Here is a 21,702-nt window from a genome sequence, read left to right on the forward strand (position 1 = left end):
CAACAGGAGTATTAATCCTATCTTGCTAGTGTCAGTTCAATACCAACACCAGCGTTGGTATCTTTACTATCGATATTTGGATCCGCCCACCCCTACACATCACCACGTGCACACATCACCAACTGAATCATTAAATACCCATTTATTCAGCTTCACTTTCCGCACTCCTACACAGAACACAATCTGGTCTACGAAAACATCAGCACATGACAGTGAACATTTGGACATTTTGGTCAAAACAAATAACAAAGATGCCAAACGTAATACCCGAGCAGCTTGCCTGCATATGTTTTAGCATCTGTGCTCTTTACTCGTCTCATCCTCAACAGCTGTGTCAAGTAACCAGCCAGTCAGGCTTATACTCAGCAGTTTATGCAGCCGTTCATAAGAAAAACATCTAAAACAACAACCAAAAAAAACCAAACAGAATTCATAAAACTCAAGACAAACAACCTATAATAGAAAATAAGTGATATTAGAATAACATGGAGAAAAATAATCCAATCTGAGGGGAAAACAAAACTAAACAAAAACAGAGGAAAGTGCTAGTTATTTTCTGTTGTGTGTTGCATTAGCAGATTTGCAAGTCACATGAATCAACCATCAACAACAACCTGGGCCACTCCTCCAGCCCAATCTTAGAGTCCCACTAAGGATATTGCAGAATGGGAGCAGCACAGCCAAGTGTCTCTCGTCTCTCTGGAGCTCTGTGTCATCTGGACCTTGTGTCCAGGAGAGTGGACGGAGGGAAAGATGGGCACCAGAGGAGAGTCGGGTGGCTGAGGGGCTGTAGTCCTGTGCTACGGGGCCAGCTGCACGCTTGCTGTGAAAAAAGCATGACGGTGACAGCGGTACCCCTTCAGGCAACATAGTGGTACTGGTTAGGAGTCTCCTTGTCACGTTCCATGTAGTCTCTATCTATGAGCGACTCGATCCGCTTCTTCAGATCACCCGGCTGTGGAGAGTAAGGAGAGTCAGGTGAGCTTTAGGTGCATGGGGAAATAAAATTAATTAGTTAATTTAAAAAAGCCCCAAAACAGGCTTAATCTTGATCACCTTGACAGGGAACTTCAGCTGGTTGTAGAGCTCCGATACCAGCAAGTTGTGACTGAGGGTCTTCCTCATCTTCATGATGCGCACCACTGCTGCATCGATCTGATACTGTCTGTCCTGAAACACACGCTCTGTGGTGCTCACCTGCTCCTCTACCTGTAGGGAAAACAAATAAATAAGTGTGATGAGTAAAAAAAAGAACAAAAAAACCCCCAACTAGTGAACGAAAAAACCAACCAAAGACCAAGACGTTATTTTTACCGTTTCCTTCATTTGGATCTGGTTGATCTTGATGCGGAACAGTTTATGTTTAAAATCATTGTTGAAGTTGAAACGGTCTCCGTCCTCCACATCTTTCCCTCGAGGGTTCTTGTTGAGGACGCGTGCCTTTCCGCAGGCCAGAGACTGCAGCGTGCGCTTGAGCTCTCCCTCTTCTGTGAGGGATAAGAGAGCAGCCATGTGATACAGCAGGTACCCCTCCCCAAACAGAACGGTTAAACTGTATAAAGACACGCGTTACCTATGCCAGTGGCAGCCCGAATCTCCTCCATGCTGAACTCTTCTCCCTCATTAAACATGAGCAGTACCAGCGTCTGGAACAAGGAGACCTGCAGTTCCTTCTTACCCTGCAGTACAAAGTAGTCATTTTAAATCCAGGTGCAGTCCAGATGTTTTCTCAGCCCAGTGTATCCACCTTCTCCACGCTCCATTATCTCTTACAAGGCTCTTACCTCTTTAAACTCTGCCTTCAGTACAGCATGGCCCAGTGTGGGCTGCCACTGCAGCTTCCTCCCACTGTGCTTACCCAGATAGAACAGCTTGAACACCTCCTGGAGTTTTACCATCTACCAGAACATAAAAATATTATTTGTATCAACACTGTCTTGGATCGAATCAGCTGATTTGTTTTGTTTCATGCAGTGGTCAAGTGTATTTGTGTGCCAGACCTAAATGCAGAGCTGCTTACCTCTGTGGGCAGGTGCACCTCCATGGGTGTGTATGAAGGCCAGTAGCCCATAGTGAGGATGTTCACAGTAAGTTCTATGTTGCTTGGCTCACTCTGGTTCTGCATATACTGAGTTAAAAAAGAACAATTGTTTTACAATGATGCACTAAAAAAAAAAAAAAAAAAAAAGCATTTTGAGACACAAATAAAGTGGAGTGTGTCTACAAAGCTCAACAATATCTTATTTTTCAGGAGCTTGGGGGAAAACAAGTGACTGGACTTCTCATACGAGAAGCTTCTTCATTTATCTAGTTTTGTTTATGTGCATGAAGACTTCAGGTACCTGTTTGAACTGGATCATGATGTCTTTGGACAGCTCCATGTCTTTAAACATCCCCTCGAGTTTACTGGTAAACGCCGCCCCACATTCTGCAGGAAGTCAAGACCATGAATATTACAGCTGGCTGCTTCTCACACTACCACATTACCACAGACACCCATGAGAGTCTATATTAGCATTAATAACTTCATATTAGAACTTCATTTAGAGCTGCTGCTGCTATATTACTGCAACATAAAGATCCTCTCTGCGGTTAAAGCGGCATCAATCAAATTTCAGAATATACTGCATGCACAGGATAAGGTCAACCAAAAGGCCAGTTTCCTCATCTAACTGCTCTAAAACATCAAGCATATATCTATAAGTGAGGCATGCATGTTGATTAACAGCAACGTGCTGACTGTGAGGTGTGAAACATTTCCCATCTGCCTTAAAAAACAGCTACTCTGCTGACTCAGCATAAGAGCAACAGACAATTGTTCAGGGTTTCCAGTATAAACAGGATATCTGGATGACGGATTACGGAAATCCAGTTCAAGATTTTTCTGTAGGACTGTCATTGTTTTTAAAATCTAATGAAAATTTAAACTGTCATCAGACAGCTGATGTTGTCACTTTTATTTTTTTTTTTAACTGAGTCTGACTGGTCAACAGAACTTGGACTACAAGCGGACTCTCATCTGTTTATAGACTATATAAGATATCGGACTAGAGACTTACCGTGTTTGAGCTTGGACAGCATGGACTTCTCAGCATCAACAGAGGCACTCTTGCCAACCAGCAGGCGTTTGGCCAAGTCCTTCTTATAAAAAGCTTCAAACACATCTTTTCCTGGATGTACAAAACAGATCAAGAGGTGTCAGACGGAAACAAACTTCCTATTCACTAGTAAGACTAACTGGGTGAAAAGCAAACAGTGACATATTCATTAAATATAACTAACCGTGTATGAAGCGGAAGATTATCATTATCTTATCCAGTATTCTCTCCAGCTCCTCCTCCGTAGCCTCCTTGTTCCCAGCTCTTAACTTAGAATCCACATATTTAGCTGCATGGAAAGCACAAAAGCGGTTATCACATGCTGGAACTAATGAAAACCGCATTAAAATGAGCTGTGTAAATTCATTTAAGCGCACAAAGGTAGTGTTTTATACTTCCAAAACTCTTAAAAATCTAAATTACTGAAACAAATTCATCATTAAATGACCTGGCCTACCGATAAGCTCTGCAGGCTTGTTGGGCCTCTTGTTGATGAAAGTTTCAAAAGCCTCCTTCATGGCATTGATGAAGCTCTCATTGCGTGCAAAGCAGCTCTGTGCCACGTTGTCCATCTTGTCTTTGAAGTCCAGCAGGTCTTGTACCATGTCTTTGTCTTTCTCTGGAGTGCATACAATCTCTCCTCCAAAGGACTGAAACCAAATACAGTGTACATACACACGTCTTAGACACAAAAAGACCAGGACACATTTATTTTGACAGTAATGATTTGTGTTGATGTTTACAAATGTGTTGGGTCTTGTGTGTACCTTGATGTAATCCCTCCAGAACTGCAGCAGTGTGGGAAGTCCTCCCTTCACTTTGCTGAAGAGCTGGTAGAGGAGGGTGAGTTCAGTCACACGATTCTCATCCAGCAGAGTGCTCAGACCTGTCACAAACATGCTACACGTGAGTGCTTTTTACATACTGAAAATGTTTAATTACGTACATAAAAACAGGATACAGCTCTACAGGCAGGACAGCTCAACTAAAAAAGTTGCTAAAGGAAAAAAAGAAAGAAAAGAATACTCATGTGTACCAGTTTAACAGAAACCCAGCACTACGTCAGTTTGTGGCTGTTTGCAAAACCTTTCACACTGACATACCCTTTTGCAGTATTGCAGTCATATGTTCTTCTAACAGCTGTTTCTCAACACAGCTAATGAGACGTTTCCTGTTAAACAAAGAAAACAATATAAGACAAACCAATCGTAAACAAAGTTCTCTGCTTGCCAAGCAAAGCTGCTGTTCTTCAGAATATCTGTTACCACACCTATAAAAAGAAAAAACTATATAATAAATAAATATTTTGCCAATTATTCCTTCAGGATCGTCTCCTTGTGAATCCATTCACCACTTCCAGCATGACTGCTGTTTTTTTTAAAAAGGCTCTGTGGGAATCCAGTTCGGTCCATATGCAGATGCACTTTTGTGATGCACACTGGATTCCCTCCCCCATCAGCTTAAATTGCAATTTGAAGAGGAGGATGAAGTCAAAAGGAAACAAATTTAGCTGGTGCTCAGTTGTGGTGTGTTTGTGGGGCTAAAAAAATTCAAGTTATGTGCACCAAATATAATCAGTAAGTCCTGCACAACCCCGTGGACAATGGAAAAATAAGGAGCAAGCACCTCATACGGGCTTGCAGACTGTGGACTGTTTTACTGAAACATGCTGTTTGATGTCTGAGCTGTGGTCAGAGTTCTCATCCACAGTGATGATCCTTTACATAAATGCTTACATCAATTTGCATTTGGTGCAAGTTAGAGCTGCACAGTTAAACTGCAAATGCATAGCTGCACGTGGTCAGAAGGGAACTTCCAGGGTGCGATTGAGACGATCATAAATGAGTAAACCAACCAAAACATGTAGATTTTTTTTATTTAAATAGAATCAAAAGATAGTGTAGTAGTGTCAAAGTTTGTGATGGCAACAGTGCTTGTTGACACTTTAAGGCACCACTGGCCTTCTGACTCAAAACTAAACCTCATTTAGCAGTTTCTATATCACTATATGGTAATGAATGGTTTTTAAATGTTCTTTCTGAACGTTGCATGAGAGCTGTTTTAAATGGCGAGTAGGCAATTTTACCTTCCTTAAGCTCCCGCAACCCTTGAAAAGGATAAGCAGGTATAGCTGATGGTTGGATGTCTCAGCGATATGCATGAATATAATAAAAATCCAAATAAATAAATAAATAAGTAAATAAATAAACATTACTGAGTGCTCTGATCGAGGTAGCTCACGATTCGATCATTTTCCTCCTCCAACCGACGAGCCACGTGGTGCAGGTACTCGGGTACCTGAACACACACAAACACACACTCAGCACTGCTGATGACAATCACATGACACACACACCCACTGGTGGTCTCACTCACGTCTCTCTCCTGCATCAGATGCTGTCCCTCTGCTGCATACAGACGATTGGTCTCAGTCAAAAATCTCTCCTCAAAGGAGTCTTTGTAAACCTAACAAGAGTTGAGAGTCATGATGGAGAAATACTGGCATGCACTCTAAGCGCCCACGTGACGAAGAGGCGATTGTGTACCTGCAGGTCTGACAGCATGCCAAGAAGACTCCTAAGCAGACTCCGGTCCACGGTCTCTCCATTCCGCTCCAGTTCAATCTGCTCCAAAATGCCTTCCACTGTTCGCTTTTGAACAGCACTGTCGCTCACGATGTGGGTGCGAAACAGCTCCAAACCGGTGTCCCTGCAGCGAATACATAACATCAGCTTTCTGAGAACATCTTTACAGACACAGTGACTGGAATTAACTATAATTTTACCAGATAGAAGGGAGTAGAGAGTTCTGCAGCACATAGGTACGATCCAGGAAGAGAAAGATGCTCCGGATCATTATCTACAAAGAATTATTAGATTAACATTCCTACAGTCCACTAAGGTTTGAGCAGAGCAGATTTAAATGGATATCTATCAAACATCACACTCACAGTTTGCCTACAGTGGTCCTGCCAGCAGCGATTCATTCGCTTCAGGAAGGAAAGGTTGTCCAAAGACTCTGTGAGGTCCAAGTTAAAGAAAATCTTTTACTGAGGCATCAAACCCCAGCTCTGAATTATATTACAGTACCTCTAATGAGATATAATGACAAAGCATGTTTATCTAACTTCCTCTTAATACTTAAAAGAACAAACTTCAAAAAGCTGCCCAACCAGTGTTAATAACCAAACTACACATTTAGCATCGCTTGACGTCTGCCAGCAGACCCCAGATATCATTGAAAGAGTAAAGCTACCAATAAGCTCCAAGCAAAATCCACCTTGAGGTCCCAACTGCAGATTTATAAAGAAGGTGGAGCACTGCTTTATCTTATCTGTGTGCAGCCGATCTCAAACAAATTGCTACTCACTATATAAGCAATACCCAACTCTTGTCTGCACACAGATGAACAACATCTGGAAACTAGTGTCCGGTTACAGATTTTCCCCTCATCAAACTTAAGTAATTTAGATATTTATCTCTTATAGTGAGAAACTTGTTATTATCAAGTCAGTGGATATAACATATACTGACAGGATTTCACTCCACAGTTAGCGGAGAATCATTTTGGTTTCTAGTAAAGAAGATATCAGGCAGATCCTACTTGCTTCAACATTTCAGCACATAGCTTGCCTGACATGCCTGTGCACATAAAAAAGGATATTCTCTAAACTGGTGGATCTGGGCCTGCACGTGATCTTCACAGACTTGCCGAAGCTGCTTGTACAGAGTCGGTGAGACTTTATACGAGCACAGGTTCTCCACCGCCTTCAAGTGCAGCAGAAACAAAGAGAAAACAGGAGACAATTGTTTTTATATGACAGGACAGACAGGTGATTTGGAGAATAATAACACTTACTTTAACACTATTAGTAAAACATCATGGATTTATGTGAAAATGTGGTGAAAGGCTTTGAGATGCATAACAGTTTAAAAGCAAACAAACACATCAGCAGACGTCCTGTACGTGATGCAACATGCTCAAAACAAATGGCAAGTCTTCACAAGTTTATTTTAATCCTCGGCTGTTCTTCAACTTCAGACTCATTTAATATTCGTGGCTTTATGGTGTTAGAAATGTCGAGACTGCAAAGCATTTGAGCTTGACATGCCCCGTTGTTCCGTACCAACATGTTTTTAAGGCCCAGCAGTGCAACACATTACTCAGGGTGTGAAGAAAATAAGTCTAACTCTAGTTTGGTAATTAAAAAGACAAACAGCAAACCTGATAGAGCTCCTCCAGGTTATACTTGATGGAGGTGCTGTTCTGGATTGCACCCACCGCATCTCGCAGCTTCAGCCACGTGTCCTCGGTGTAGTTCTCTGCTAGTTTTGGCCTATCTGTTTACAAAAACACAACAAGACTCACTTATAGGACTAAAATATGACCATATTAGGATGTGGGCAGCACATCCTAGTATCATTTCCACTTGCAGAGCATTTGTTTATTACAAATGCTCTACAAGTGGAAATGATAAAACCTGAAGAATAAATGTTCAATGACATTTTCAAAGTTTTCTGTCATATGTTGAAGGTAAGGAAAGCAAGTTTTGATACAATAGCTTTACTGTACTTATGAAGCCATCAACACTGGGATGACTGACAATAACCTACAGAGGGAGTACCTCCACACACTTTGGACTCTCAGCTATGTTGGCAAATAAACATTTATCCTGCTGGAAATTGAACAAAGCAAATTTACTGGTCTCTCTGACTCAATCATTTATTGACATTTATTTATTTGCCAATCTTTTTCCACACACGAAATTTCTTTCATTTCTAAAATGTCCAAAGTAAATGGTTAATTGTAAAGTGAAGTGCTGTAACTTCTCAATATTAACATCAACCTTGATTTAAAACAACCTCTTATTTAACCCTGGAGAACCCATGGGATCAAATTTGACCCCATGGGTTCCCTAGAAAAACAATAGGGTCAGCTCTGACCCCATGGGTTCTCCAGGGTTAAGTTTTTTCCCCATTTGTGGTGTGAATTAATAGACTGACAGAACAGCGGTATCTTTCAGACGATCAATTCATTCAATGATTAGTTATGTCAGATATAAAACCTCGTGCTTTTACTTTATACAACAGGTGCTGGGATTTAGGAGTGGCCCAAAACTCCATGGCTGGTGGATTTGGCACAAACAGCTATGCAGCATAATGGAAAATGCATATCAGTCTATCAGGAGCAAGCCCTGGGTAAAGGTGACATGTGAGTGCTTGAGCACGGCAGTAAGGGCAGCAACTTTTTTTTGTTTTGTTTTGTTTGTTTATCTTTTTACAGGCATTATCTGAAAGTAACATCCTCTTACGTGCTATGGTATCTCTGTGTAACTGCTGCTGTTAGGTAACGCATTAGAAGAGGCTCAGTGACAGTACCTTTGAAATTTTTGATCACTAGTTTCTTTGACGTGCCGGTTTTGCCTGAGGCCACAGCGGAGGTCCTGGCCATCCCGTTGGCACTGTGTTCCGTTATAGAGAAGCTGGCCCTCTTGTCCTGTCGGGTGTCCTCTGCCATTATCAGATTAGCGCTTTGGCTTATCGCTGTATGGTTCAAGTGTTTTGCTAACTTACTGACGGGCTGTTTACTCGCCGTCAAAGGGGCAGCCTCTATATTAAGTTACTTGTCTTTGGTTGACAGCACAGGCACTCGCAGCCTATTTAAAATACATTCACGGGGAAAAAAATGACTTAATACGAGGTTAACTAATCCGAAAACATAACTACCTCCTGCTAAGTAAACACACTGCTAGCTAACAGTATGTTATCTGAACCTGCAGCACACTTTAGCAAACACTTCTCGTCTTCTCATCAGCTCTATAGCTTCACAAGCTAGTCCATATCCCCATCGGCTACTTACAGGCCTCCACGAGTTTAACTGTTGTATTTTGCGACAGTACACTAACACATAAACGCGACATCGTTAGCGCTGACATAAAAATCCCAAATTACTGCTGGCTTTCTCTAACATGAAGCTAGCTAGCACAACAAAATGGCTTTTCTCAGACGGTTCAGTTGGACAGGTGCATCTTGGGTGAAAACCGGCCGGGTTGCGTTCAGGAACATATGGTGCATTTTAGTGTCAGAACAAATTGGTCAAATATTTTTGGTTTGAGATACTGTGTAGTTAACTTAAATATCAGTAACAATAAATCAGTTTGCCATCAAAAGGACAACAACTCTTTTTTTTTTTGCATTAGTCATTAAATTAAGAAGCTCTAGTCATAATAAGAACTCTAAGGAGGTAAAATTGAGGCGTTCTCTGGAGAGAAGGGGAATGAAAGTCAGTGGACGCATGACAGAATGAATGAGAAGGAGATAGGTGTAACAGTGAGGAGCAGACGTAGTGAATCTGGATGAGTTTAAATGCAACAGCACCCCTTACTAATGCTAGTGAGTACACGTTTACTGTTATGGCACGCATTTTCTTGCACACATGCTACTAGGACCAGTTTAGAAACACTTAATCACCTCTGATATTTGTTTGGCTCTTGTCATTGTAACGCACTTGTCAGCTATGAGCATCACCAGAGATAAAGATCTATATTACTTGTTAATGAATGAAATATACTGAAATATTTGTGTTTAGTCTTAATGTCTGTGAAGGCTCTCAGTCACCCATGTCATCGTAGTCTGAGGAGCTTGGAAGTCCAGATGCTTTTCTTTCCAAGCTCCTTAGACTGTTTAGTTTAAATATTTTATATGTGAAGAGGTAAACAAGGAATAGTACTGATGCACCTGCCTCACAATAACACTGCTCCAGGTGGTTTCTTAGCAGTGGCTACTGTTGAAAAACTCGTAACAACGGTGAACGCACCACTATATCACCTGCAGCCAGCAGGGGTTCAATGCAAATGGGCGGCGTTTCATATTGGACAAGCAGGAACTCTCTGGCTGCCATTCAGCTTGTATTATCCGGCTGTCGGTGCGGCAACGACCCCCAGCAGCATGGCAGTGTTGACGTTTAGGTGTGAGTTCATGTCCTGGTTTTCGGAGTACTGAGGCTTTTCTGCGTGTAGTGACTCCGGCCTGCCGTCCCGAGCGCCGCCTGCATTGATAGGTAGGTCTGCTGTCTACGCCAACTGCTCCGGGAGGAACTGGGCAGGGTGTGGACGCACAGAGCATCATGTCAGTGAAGGGGAGATTGACTGGAAAATAGGTTGATTTTCCTTGTGCGGGCACTCCGTGAGGGTTGTAGCCTTGCAGCTTTAACCACACTGGAAATGTAGCCTAGCTTTAAATTAGCTTGCTAGCGTTAGCATAGCAAGAGAACAGTGTTTAGAAGCTAACTTTAGCCGAAAGAGCTCAGCTACGTGGTACTGAAACAACCTATCAGATTTAAAACTGGCCACGGCTTCCTGACATGACTCATATCCTAATGATGACTCTCTCACCTTCACACAGTCACTGTCAACAGTGATTTTCTTTTTCGCTGCTGCCTCTGTGTTTGGGGAGCTAGCTAGTGCTAACACCATTAGCTCGTACTGTTTGAGCATGAGGGTGTGAGGAGATCAATCTCTAATGGGTCAAATATAAATGAGTAAACTATACGATAAAGTGTTACTATAGTAGTGTAACAGGAAACTCAATACAATTGTGCTGTTGATATAAAACCGCATATCTGCTTTGTTAATCTTTTTGTGTCAGAACACATAACCTTTCACGCAACCCAGATCCGAAATCTCATGCCTTTAAATGTAAACACCAGCAATCCTCAGCTGTACTGTCAAGGAGAGACTTTAAAGAAATGTCAATCTCCTTATCTTAAAGAGAAAACGTCTTAAACAGTATCTTCTGCTCTTTATCAGGCTCTCGGTTGTAGGAACAACAGGTAGGCATAGAAGCCCAAACCTTCCTTTTCTTTACCTCCTTCAGCTCACCTGGCAGGGAGGCATTAAAGTGTTGAGATGTAAACCCTCCAGTGTATCCTGGTTCTGCCCTGGGGTCTCCTTCTTGTAGGACATGCCTACAAAACCTCATCTAGAAGATTTTTAGGAGGCATCCTAATTAGATGTCCAGCACCTTAACTGGCTTCTTTTTATACGGAGGAGTGGCTCTACTTCCAGCATTCCTCCTAAACGACCAAGCTCCTCACCCTCTAAGGGAAAGTGCAACCACCCATCAAAGGAAGCTTGTTTCTACCACTTGTATCCGATATCGTTCTTTTAATCACTACCCAGGGCTTATGGATGTGGGAGGGCGTGGGAATCGACCTTTCAAATCGACAGCTTTAAAGCACCTTACATTCACAGACTCACACATCACACATGTAAAAATTCACATACATGTATAGTTTTATGAATAAATTATATGCTGAGTATATCCAGAGACTTAATGATTCCTCACAGGGAAATGTTGTACAGTCTGCTTTCCACATTGATTATTTGAATTTGTCTGCAGCTTTGCTGACGCAAACTTATTTTGTACCTCCTGTAGATGCCTTGGCCAAGATGAGCGTGAAGGCTTTTGAGCTAGTCCCCGCTGTGGAGCGAGATCTCCTAATGGGCGACAAAGCTCGCATCAACATTGAGTGCATTGAATGCTGTGGAAAGCACTTGTACGTGGGCACCAATGACTGCTTCATCCACCACTTTCTGCTGGCTGAGGTCGCCTCCTCTAAAGGGAAGCTGGGTTACTTGGCTCAGAAGTTGCTGCACAAATACCTTGGCCTCAAGAAACCTGTTGCTGAGCTGCGGGCTGCTTCTGCTCTGGAGCGTCTCATAGTGCTCTGTGAAGGGTTAGTGTTCCTCGTTGACATGGTGACGCTGGAAACGGTGCCCTCGGCAGGTGGAGGTGGAGCCAAGATCAGGGGCGTGGCATCATTTTGTGTTAACGAGAACCCGGTGAACGCCGATCCGTTCTGTGTCGAAATGGGCGTGCTATCCTCCAAACGGCGGACAGTCCAGATTTACATGGTGTACGAGGACAGAGTGCAGCTGGTGAAAGAGTTGACAACGCCCGAGCAGCCCTGTGCTGTCAGTCTTGACGGTTACTTCTTGTGCCTGGCTCTTACCACACAGTATATGATCCTGAACTACAACACGGGAGCCTCCCAAGACCTCTTCCCTTACAACAGCGAGGAGAGGACACCCATTGTAAAGAGAATTGGCAGGGAGGAGTTTCTCTTAGCAGCACCTGGTGGTCTGGGTAAGTCAGAACAAAAACAGTCCCTGCAGTGAATACTTGGAGTTTTAAGATGATATCTCAATGGGTGACAAATTAAAAGAAATTCCAACACAAGGGGCCTTAGTAAGAACAGATCAGCTGCGCGAGTGTGTTTTTCTGAGAAGAAATACATTGTGCAGGATGTATTATATTAAATGTTTAGTCTGTTTGAAGCTGCAAAAGTTGTGACTCTGTAGTTTAACAGACTTATTATTTCAAATCCAGATACAAACTTAGTCTTCATGCAAATTTGATATGAGGTCAAAAAGCACAAATTGCTGTGTTTTGGATTAATGATTGTAAAACAGAATTTTTCTGAATCAAGATTACGGATCCTTTTTTGGATGAAAGAAAGACTAAAGCTTAAAAAAACCCCACTAGTAATATTTGTGATCCTCCTATCATTGTGATTGTTCAGTACACAGTGATTTCACACCTACTGATGTCTTATCTTGAACATAATCTACTCTAGAGCAGGTTTGTCCTGCAGCACAAGTTTCCATAGTAATCTGTTTCTTTTAATTGAACCTTCTTGAATTAAAGGTGAATCTACCAGGATAAATCCAAATCCTGCTTTGTAGTACAGAGGATTGTACATTAAACATTCTCATCTTCATGAAATAGTTTGATAAGGACAACCAGAGGCATTGTCATGTTTGAAGGGTCCACTCCCATTGGCATAGAAATGTTTCATCACAGGATGAAGTTCATCAGCTTTGTGTTGCTTTTAATTTCTCTCTCTAAACCATGTAAAGCACTTTGCTCCCCACAGCATTACACAGTCACCAGCTCCATTCACTGCAGCGCTCCGGGTTCAGCCTTTCTTTTATGTGTCACACATCTGTGTGAAAATACATTTCAGGCATTTTGTGTAGGCTAACATCTCAAAATAAAGAGCTTATTGTTTTGCTCACTATCTCTTAAATGTTGTGATTCTCCAAACTTATTTTTGGGGCTGTTTAAGGGAACATGTGCATTTCCTTTTTAAAATTAAAGTACTGTGTGTAATTGGTGGTGTCTGAAGGATCAAATTGTGTTCTGTAACTTTGACAGCATGTGTGCATCTGCTTGTTTATTAATAAGAATCACCTTGGGGTTTTTTATTATTGGTCAGCTGTAAAAAGCTGAGGGGGAATGGTTGTCACTCTGCTGGGAAGGCAGGCAGAGTATTGATCCAATACCGATACCAATGCTCGTATCGATACCTGAATCGGTCCGCCCACTTATACTTAACATGTCCATGTTGATCATTAAAACTGCTTTTCCACATGCCATCTCCAGGAATGTTTGCCAATGCAGAGGGTGTATCTCAGCGAGCTCCGGTCAGGTGGTCAGAGAGCGTGATTGGTGCCGCTGTGTGTTTTCCATACGTGGTGGCGTTGGACGAGAGCTTCATCACCATCCACAGCATGTTGGACCAACAACTTAAACAGACCCTTTCATTCAGGGATGGCCATATTTTGCAAAACTTTGAAGGTATGTTTGCATATTGCTTGTTTCTAATGTCTACCAAAAGGTATCACAAATGGGAATTACTATTTAAGTAAATAGCATTTTAATTTCCTCAAGGATTAGGTTTAACTAACAGGTACTTTTTTGATGCAAAGAGCTCCTGAAAAGTGCGTTTGAAAAACAGGAAAGGATTAATAAGTGATATGGGGATGGAAATAGTTATTGCTTTGGCTGACTGGACTGTGTAACCAAAACTGTTCATCAGAAAGCGTCTGGATGGCGCTGTGCACTCAGGTCTCAACTCTTAATGGGATCTGAAGCACTATCGACCATTTCTTGCTACAGAGGATTTCAGTTCTGTGTTAAAATGAAACTTTTATTCTGCTTGGCTTTAGAATAAAAGCATTGAAGTAATATGAAGTCATCTTTGAGCTTCAAGTGCAAAACGACACTCATATGTGCTTGAAAGTGAACTTGAAGCTCTGAGCTAAAGCTCTCTGAAGCTTTCCGTGCGCTATATATTATCCCTGGTTTGGCTGCAATCATCAGGTGCATGCAAAGCTTTCAATTTATGGAGCTGTTGTGAGGAAAAATCAGTCTGACCCTCAGTGCTCTGTGTTTGTGTTTTTTGTAGGGAAGGTCATTCTGGCTTCTACTAAGGCCGTGTACGTCTTAGTACCTCTGCCGCTAGAAAGACAGATTCAAGACTTGCTGGCCAATCACAGAGTGGAGGAGGCGCTCATTCTCACAGAGGGAGCGCAGAGAAATATCCCCAAAGACAAGTTCCAGGTAACAACATGTTTAAGAAGATGATATGTTGGCCACACAGTGCACCTGTTGTCACTATTAGAAAATCTTAATATGTTAATTCTGCTTCCTAAACTAATCTTGCTGAGTTTCATTAAAGAGAATATTTTTCACAACTACAAACTCGATTCACTTCTAAATTGTCACTTTCTACTTCTGCAGAATTTGCACAAACGAATCCTCCAGCAGGCCGGATTCATACAGTTTGGCCAGCTTCAGTTTCTGGAAGCGAAAGAACACTTCCGGTAAGTCTGGGTCAGTGCTGGTCAACCCTCAAGTCATCAGACAGTTTTATTGACATTTATGAGAATGCCTGGAATATATTTTATAAAAGAATCATTCTTAATGGCTCCAGTTTCTTTTTTAAATGCGATCAGGTCCATAAGATGGATATATTCTTTTGGAGGGGACACTTGCTTTCTACTTTTGTCTCTGAATACATCTGCAGTGGATTTTAGAGCATGGAATGGAGGTGTGATTTTAAGTGTAGAATTTCAGCTTTAATTGAAAGACTTTAATATTGTAATATCACTTACGAACATACAGCCGGGTTACTCTGTTCCTTGAATGTTAAAGAGCTGTGATTAGTTTAGCAAGAAGTACATGACTCACCCTAAAGTTTATCTCTAATCCTCAAAATCTGCCACATTTTGTACATTTTATCAGACTCTTGTGTTGTCTGTGTCTGCAGTGAGCTCATCTTTTCACTCCACTTTGAAAGTTCTGACAAATGCCAGTTAGAGATGTTGAGTTTTTTATGACCTTACTCTTATTTATTTGATCCTTCAGGAAGGGTCAGCTGGATGTGCGGGAGCTGATATCTCTCTGCCCGTTACTGCTACCAGCTTCCTCTTCATTCACGCGGTGCCACCCTCCTCTCCACGAGTTTGCAGATCTCAATCATCTGGCACAGGGTGACCAGGAGAAAGTGTTGCGATGCAAGAAGTTCCTCATAAGTTATTTAGGAGAGGTAACTGGATTCAGACCTGCACACAGTTTTGTCACTTGTCTTGTGTTAATGGTTTTCATTATCTGTACGCGCAGGTACGAAGCACAGAGGTGGTGAACGGCTGTAGAGAGGATGTGGACACTGCACTGTTAAAGCTGTATGCCGAACAGGACCACGACAGCCTTTTAGACCTCCTGGCTTCAGACAATGCCTGCGTGCTAGCAGACAGTGTCCCATGGCTGGAGAAATATCACAAGTTTGTATACTCTTACGATCTAATCTTTTATGTTAACATGATTAAAAACTCAGAAACTGGTCCAACACAGAGAGACTTTATGATCTCCAAAATGTTGTTAATTATAGCTTCATTGATAAACATGCACAATGACCTAAAAGCTTTGGTTTCTAGTGTGTGTGTGTGTGCGTGCTCGTGTGAGCGCATGGTTTGACTGTTGTATAAATGGTGATTAAAGTAAATTAGTCCGACTTCTTTCATATGAAATCAGGCTTAAAATTCAGTAATTGGCAGCAACAATAACACTTGGGAATGACTGGGAAACAGAACTTTAATTATTACAGCTACAAAATTCACTAGAGGGATGGACTGAGATGGGTCTTCATTGGGTAAATGCTCTTCCTTCCTCCCACACTGTTAATTAACACCCTGGTAAAGCTTTAATACTATGTCCAGTTTAGGAAGGCAATTTAATTGCTTTATACAGAAAATGTAATCCTCCAGGGCGGCTTTGGCTTCATTCAGCTCTTTTCTGTCTTTAAGATATTTTGCGCTGGGGCTGCTCTATCATTATAATGGTCAGGATTCAGCAGCACTTCAGGTATGTTTGCAAATTTATTTTTTTTCTCAGTGATTTATGACTGAAGAATCTGCACTAATACGATGTTTATGAATTGAACCCTTTACGTTTCTGATAGTTGTGGATTCGTGTGGCAGATGGGGAGCTGCAAGACCCTACTAGATCTGATCTTTTTGAGTACATTGTGGACTTTCTCTGCACCTCCTCTAATGTGGATCTTGTATGGAAGTATGCAGACTGGGCCCTACGGAAGGATCCCATCGTAGGTTACCAAAAATGTAACGCTGCTGCAGAATTATTAATACTGGTCTCACTTGGAAGTTTTTGAGTCTTGCTGTCTGTCACTAGCCAATGCTTGCACAATATTTCCTAGTTCTAGTGTTTGAGTGTACTTATTCTGTTGCAGTACATTGTCTTAAAGAGCTTAGAGCTTTGCTCTGCAGACAGTTTGCGTCACTTCCAGTCATTTTGCAAAAGCTAAAGTAGTAACCTAATCTCTTTTCTTGCCCATAGATAGGTGTCCACATCTTCACTAAGAGGCATACCAGTAAAGACCAGCCGGAATTGAACCCTGATGATGTCATCACTTACCTGGGAAAGCACAACCAGGCGCTTCTGCTCTACTTGGAGAACCTGGTGCTGGAGAAAAGGGTGCAGGTACAAAAACACAAGCTGTGATGGCTGATAGACAGTGTTCAGGTCTCAGGCTGCACTCCCACAGAATGTTTAAGTATGAGGAGACGTGAAGGCGTGATATTCAGCTGTAGGTTGTTCATATTTTGGCAGCACAAATGCACAGCCTCTGCAGTTAAGTGAGCAGGGGATTCAGAAAAATTGGAAGTGTAAACATTGCTTTCTGTCACATTTAAGGTTAAATAAAACCAAACCTTTCCTGCAAGGTGGCAAAGGCATCACCAGAAATTGTGCGTCCAGTATAAATGTTCCCTAATTCCGACATGAAAATGCATTTGAACACTTGACTAAATGTGAAAGCATTTTAGTGAAGCAGCTCACGTGAGACATGGTAGCTTCGGTGGTTAGCTCTGTCTCCCCGACTTCCCCTTCTAGTCTTGAGCTGTCAGAATTAAGTTACTTCTAAAGGGTGTGCACATCCTTAATTTGGAGCTTAAGTACAAGTACTTTTATAAATGGTTGGATGAATATTTTCATGAGTTCTTGAAGCCTGAAGTCTATAAATGTTTTCACATCAGCGAACTGCTGCACATGCACACAACTGAACACTTGCTGCTGCTCAGTGAAACCACAGTCTGACCTGTGGGCTGCAGACATGCTTCACTCTTGTAGTTTGGGAATAAGATCCTTAAAGTGATCCTGAAAGTAGGCCCCACGATGCCCCTTTTTCATTTTTCTAGCTAACATTAGATTCTAGAAACTTGCTTACCTATAGTATTGAATCATTGTAAATGGTTATTTTGGACAACTCTCATCGTGGATTTATTTTTAGGTTTCCATCTACAGATGTGCATCTTTAAAAGCTTATTTAATTTGAACTGTTTTCATGTTTGTGGATGCAGAAGGAGAAGTTCCACACACATCTAGCTGTGTTGTACTTGGAGAGGGTGTTATCTTTGATGTCACAGTCTCCAAAAGATGAGGAACAGCTGACCAAAGCTAGGGAAAGGCTTCAAGCCCTGCTCAGGGAGTCCGACCTATACCGTGTACAGTTTCTTTTAGGTGAGAAAAATATCTGTTTGTTTGTCTCTAACAGGAGTTTCTTTTTTCTTGTGGAATTACTTTGTAACGTCTCTTTAAAGATTATGAACAAGATTTAATTGATGCGCTCTAACGAGGTCTTGCTTTTCATTTAATTGTGCGTCTGGTGATCATTTTGGAGATTTTCATGATGTTTGGTGTTCTTGTGCTCTGTTCAGCTAAAATGGAGAACTGTGAAGAACTGCTGCTAGAGCGTGCAACACTACATGGAAAACTAGAGGAGCATGACAAAGCGCTGCACATTCTGGTGCACCAGCTCAGAGACTTCCCGTCCGCCGAGGCCTTCTGCATATGGGCCTCTTCTAGTAGAGATTCGGCGTACCGACAGCAGCTCTTTCACCTGCTGCTGGGGGTGTATTTGGATGGGAGCCCTCCTGGGCAATCGGGAGACAGCGGAGAGCTGGAGATGGCGGCAGTGGATCTCCTAAATCGGCACGGGGAGGTGTTTGACGCGGTCCGTGTCCTGCGAATGCTGCCAGAAGGCTGGTCACTTCAGCTGCTGCGTCCCTTTCTGGGTCGAGCCATCAGGGCCAGCATGCACGCCTGCCGCACGTCCAGGATCGCTTTAGGGCTCGCACACTCTGAAAACCTTCAACTGCTGCATGATAGGGTAAGAAACGCATTATAGTATTAAGCTAGATAAGTATATAAATAACTGCTCTACTCTTACGCTTAACGAAACACTTTCATTTTTAATTTTCTGGTTTCACGATCAAATAAACGGGTAAACAACCATGAAAAGTTTTTAACAAAACACCTTAAAACTCCTTTCCCTGTTATTTTTTTTTTTTTTCTCGTCCAGTTGAAAGAGTGTAAGAGACCCGTCTTTGTGTCTGAAAAGAAGGGATGCCACCTGTGCCACAACACCTTCAGCGAGCCCAGCGTGGTGTGTCTGCCCGGTGGAGTGCCTGTCCACACCCACTGTGTTGCCCAGAGAGTAAGAGACTCTCCCACAAAGAGACAGTTGACTAATAGCAGTAAACACACGTGAGACCTAACCCTTTTTAAGAAACCTCATGGCTTGGGATGAGAGGCACCAAACTACAGCAGGATGCGCTGAGATTTTCAATGGCTGAGGACTGTGGGGATGACAAAAGCACAGAGCCCCAGTTCCCCTAGTGGGCTCTGCAGCTGTGGAGTTAACAAGACACACAAAGAAGGCTGGGCGACTGTGTGGGGGACTCGAGCGCCGCAGTTGTACTGCACTTTCAGACTTACAGTTTGATTTCTGTTCCATTCTGTGGCCGTCCTGTCTTTGTTTTTTCTTCTTTTTTTTTTAATCCTAAATTCAAGAAACTGCTTGAACTACAGAACATAATATTTGAATCTCATTGCATATATTTCTGAAGCATGAACAGTCTTACACTTTTGGGTCTAATCGGCTCCATATGGGTATTGTATTAATACTGTTCTAACCTGTCTTAACTCGCACATTACAGAGTTGGGTTGTAATGTGAATACTACAAAGGCTCATCAGTACTGATGGAAAAAGTCTGTTGTTCTTTTTCTTTTTTTGTATGTCTTTGACTCTTTGTTCTGGTCTCAAAGCTGCTTTCCCTCCACCCACAATGATGTTGTATTAGTTGGTAACTGACAAGCAGCAATTTGATCCAAACCCACTAAATGATTGTCATAGCAAGGTTTAAACAAATAAACACCAACCTTTTGTGGAGCAGCAACAACATAAAATGTGAAAATAACAGTGCTTCACTTATGAATAAGTGTAATTGGACATTTATTAGACTATACACATCACATTGACCTTCTACAAGTTGCACAAATGAGATGAATCCTTAATGATGTGACAGTTAATCTTACAGCGTAACTGAAATGAACCTGCATACATTTTGTCTGGTTTCAAGCAACAAATAAATAAAATTTCCATTGCCCCAAGCATGCATGCATACATTTTGTTTGTTTGAACAGGCCACTCATACTGTTAGATATCCTAATGTATGCATGTACGCAATACTGAGCAAAACATTTAAGTTGAAGTATAGGCTATTTGTTTAAAATTTGTGTACAAGATCAATCATGTAGAACAACAGGCCACGAACTACAACTCTCTCCATTGAAAGTGCAAAGTGCACCCGTCTCATTTCTGTGATTCAAAGAGCCTGTAAAATTCTCAGCTTTCTCAGTTTTGGATTTGCATTTAATGCAACAAGTGTTAAAACTGCCCGCAGTGAACGTGATAACAAAGATTGTGAGACTTCATAAAAATGGCAGTGTGTCCAAGAGCAGCAGTAGTATGCAATGACATTTAAGGTGAAACACTTGAGGAAAAAATGAACCGTGCACAAAATAAACTGATGGGTAAGTGGGTGAAAGATCCTGCATGAAGTCAATTAACAGTGTCTGTTCTTCACACACCTGTGACATCGTAACAGGAAAACTAGTCAAGTTAGTTATGGCATCATAGTCTTTGGTCTATGAGAATGAGGTGGACATGCAAAGACAGGCTCCAAACATAAGTGTAATATTCTTTTGTTATGAAAATATAACACAGGAATATTACACTTATGTTTGTCTTTGCAAGTTGCCTAAACTGTTTAAATGTTTTAAAGATCACAAACGTCCCACTAATACGTTCTTTTTAAAAAGATCATTATTTCACTGAGGTTTTGTGTATTCATTTGAATCCTTTCAGCAAAACACGCTTCAGAGGAAAATGTGTGTGTGCGGGATGTGTATAAAGATGTTTTCATCGGAAATTAAATTAGGTTTGACTCTCCAGAAATTAATTGTTCCAAACAGATAAAAATAAATAAAACATTTCAATTTCAGAAAGAATCTGGCAAGAATGCAGTGTGATAACTGTAATTTGTCTCTATTAATATGCAGGGGTAAATTACTTTTGGCAGCCTTTTCATATTTCAACACAAGAACTTCATCTCCCTGTGACTGTTTCTAAAGACACCAGAAGATGGCAGTAATGTGTCTGAAACCAGAACGCCAGCTGATACCACAATCTCTACAGTTCAATGTTCTTGGCACATGCTCCAGTTTTGAGTTTCAATAAATTCAGCCTGGTTGTTTTTGCATAAATGGGTTCACAGGCAAACAAATAAAGAGCATCACTCATGTCTTTATGTTGGAAAATTAAAAGAACCACACATTCGTGGAAATCACTTTAAGGTCCTTTACCACGGCTCCACTTACTAATGGGTATGCTTTAAATAACAGGTGGGGTGGCTCTGGAATAAAGTGTGTTTTAAACGTGTTTAATCTCACTTTCAAATTATACAACCTCAGTCTGACAGTCACTATAACTGCATGATTCAAAGATTTTTGGGAAAACAAAAACTTACAGCTGTATCAGACTCGCTGCCACAGTGTGCAGGCTGAGTGAGGAACAATGATTTTTTTTTCCTGCATTCATAATGAAACGACCAACTAACTAATGCATGATGCTGCACTGCGCTTGTTCCCCTAAAACATCTTTCTCCTCTAAACGTTTCACAAGTGTGACAAAAAGTGTTTAATCATCGGGCGCTGTCACACCTCAGATCACATGCTGTTGCTTAACAAGTCTTCATAACTCATAGCAGGTGGATGTCATGTTTGTGAAGAGAAGATTTGGGCATGTTCCTAAATATCTTTAGAAGGTGAGGCTTTGAGAAAACAGAGGAATGAAGGAAACCCCAAAGTAAACATGACTGTGTCCGTGTGCTGCCCAGAGA

General features: G+C 41.7%; 2 protein-coding genes across 4 annotated transcripts; one reads left to right on the forward strand and one right to left on the reverse strand.

Annotated features, from left to right (window-relative positions):
• Positions 1–127: 127 nt before the first annotated feature.
• On the reverse strand, positions 128–9,118 carry cul4a (cullin 4A). Its single transcript, XM_076883818.1, has 20 exons — positions 8,477–9,118; positions 7,323–7,438; positions 6,761–6,865; positions 6,049–6,117; positions 5,884–5,957; positions 5,645–5,807; positions 5,475–5,564; positions 5,314–5,396; positions 4,202–4,269; positions 3,866–3,984; positions 3,556–3,748; positions 3,283–3,387; positions 3,060–3,170; positions 2,343–2,428; positions 2,021–2,128; positions 1,785–1,898; positions 1,574–1,679; positions 1,315–1,487; positions 1,057–1,209; positions 128–955 (listed from the first exon to the last, which is right to left on the reverse strand). The coding sequence occupies exons 1-20, from the start codon at positions 8,613–8,615 to the stop codon at positions 860–862; spliced, it is 2,271 nt and encodes a 756-aa protein (XP_076739933.1). The 5' UTR covers positions 8,616–9,118; the 3' UTR covers positions 128–859.
• Positions 8,243–19,913, forward strand: tgfbrap1 (transforming growth factor, beta receptor associated protein 1). 3 transcript variants are annotated; one of them, XM_076883807.1, is made up of 13 exons: positions 8,243–8,309; positions 11,534–12,244; positions 13,544–13,738; positions 14,349–14,503; positions 14,684–14,766; positions 15,311–15,491; positions 15,566–15,726; positions 16,249–16,306; positions 16,404–16,547; positions 16,799–16,942; positions 17,821–17,980; positions 18,178–18,629; positions 18,822–19,913. In XM_076883807.1, the coding sequence occupies exons 1-13, from the start codon at positions 8,258–8,260 to the stop codon at positions 19,008–19,010; spliced, it is 2,685 nt and encodes an 894-aa protein (XP_076739922.1). In that variant the 5' UTR covers positions 8,243–8,257; the 3' UTR covers positions 19,011–19,913. The 3 variants fall into 3 exon arrangements, with proteins under 3 accessions (XP_076739922.1, XP_076739931.1, XP_004543408.2); XM_076883816.1 differs by lacking the exon at positions 8,243–8,309 and adding an exon at positions 9,439–9,490; XM_004543351.3 differs by lacking the exon at positions 8,243–8,309 and adding an exon at positions 9,922–10,157.
• Positions 19,914–21,702: the final 1,789 nt, after the last annotated feature.

The sequence above is a fragment of the Maylandia zebra genome, linkage group LG1 (genome assembly GCF_041146795.1).
Source record: "Maylandia zebra isolate NMK-2024a linkage group LG1, Mzebra_GT3a, whole genome shotgun sequence".
Taxonomy (NCBI): Eukaryota; Metazoa; Chordata; class Actinopteri; order Cichliformes; family Cichlidae; genus Maylandia; species Maylandia zebra.

Coding starts and splice junctions, on each gene's coding strand:
- tgfbrap1 (XM_076883807.1), top strand. CDS start 8,258: ATGGAAAATGCATATCAGTCTATCAGGAGCAAGCCCTGGGTAAAGGTG. Junction 14,504..14,683: donor TCCCCAAAGACAAGTTCCAG/GTAACAACATGT, acceptor CTACTTCTGCAG/AATTTGCACAAACGAATCCT. Junction 15,492..15,565: donor TCATAAGTTATTTAGGAGAG/GTAACTGGATTC, acceptor CTGTACGCGCAG/GTACGAAGCACAGAGGTGGT.
- cul4a (XM_076883818.1), bottom strand. CDS start 8,615: ATGGCAGAGGACACCCGACAGGACAAGAGGGCCAGCTTCTCTATAACG. Junction 4,270..5,313: donor TACCTCGATCAGAGCACTCA/GTAATGTTTATT, acceptor TTTGTTTAACAG/GAAACGTCTCATTAGCTGTG. Junction 3,388..3,555: donor CAAGCCTGCAGAGCTTATCG/GTAGGCCAGGTC, acceptor CTTTCCATGCAG/CTAAATATGTGGATTCTAAG.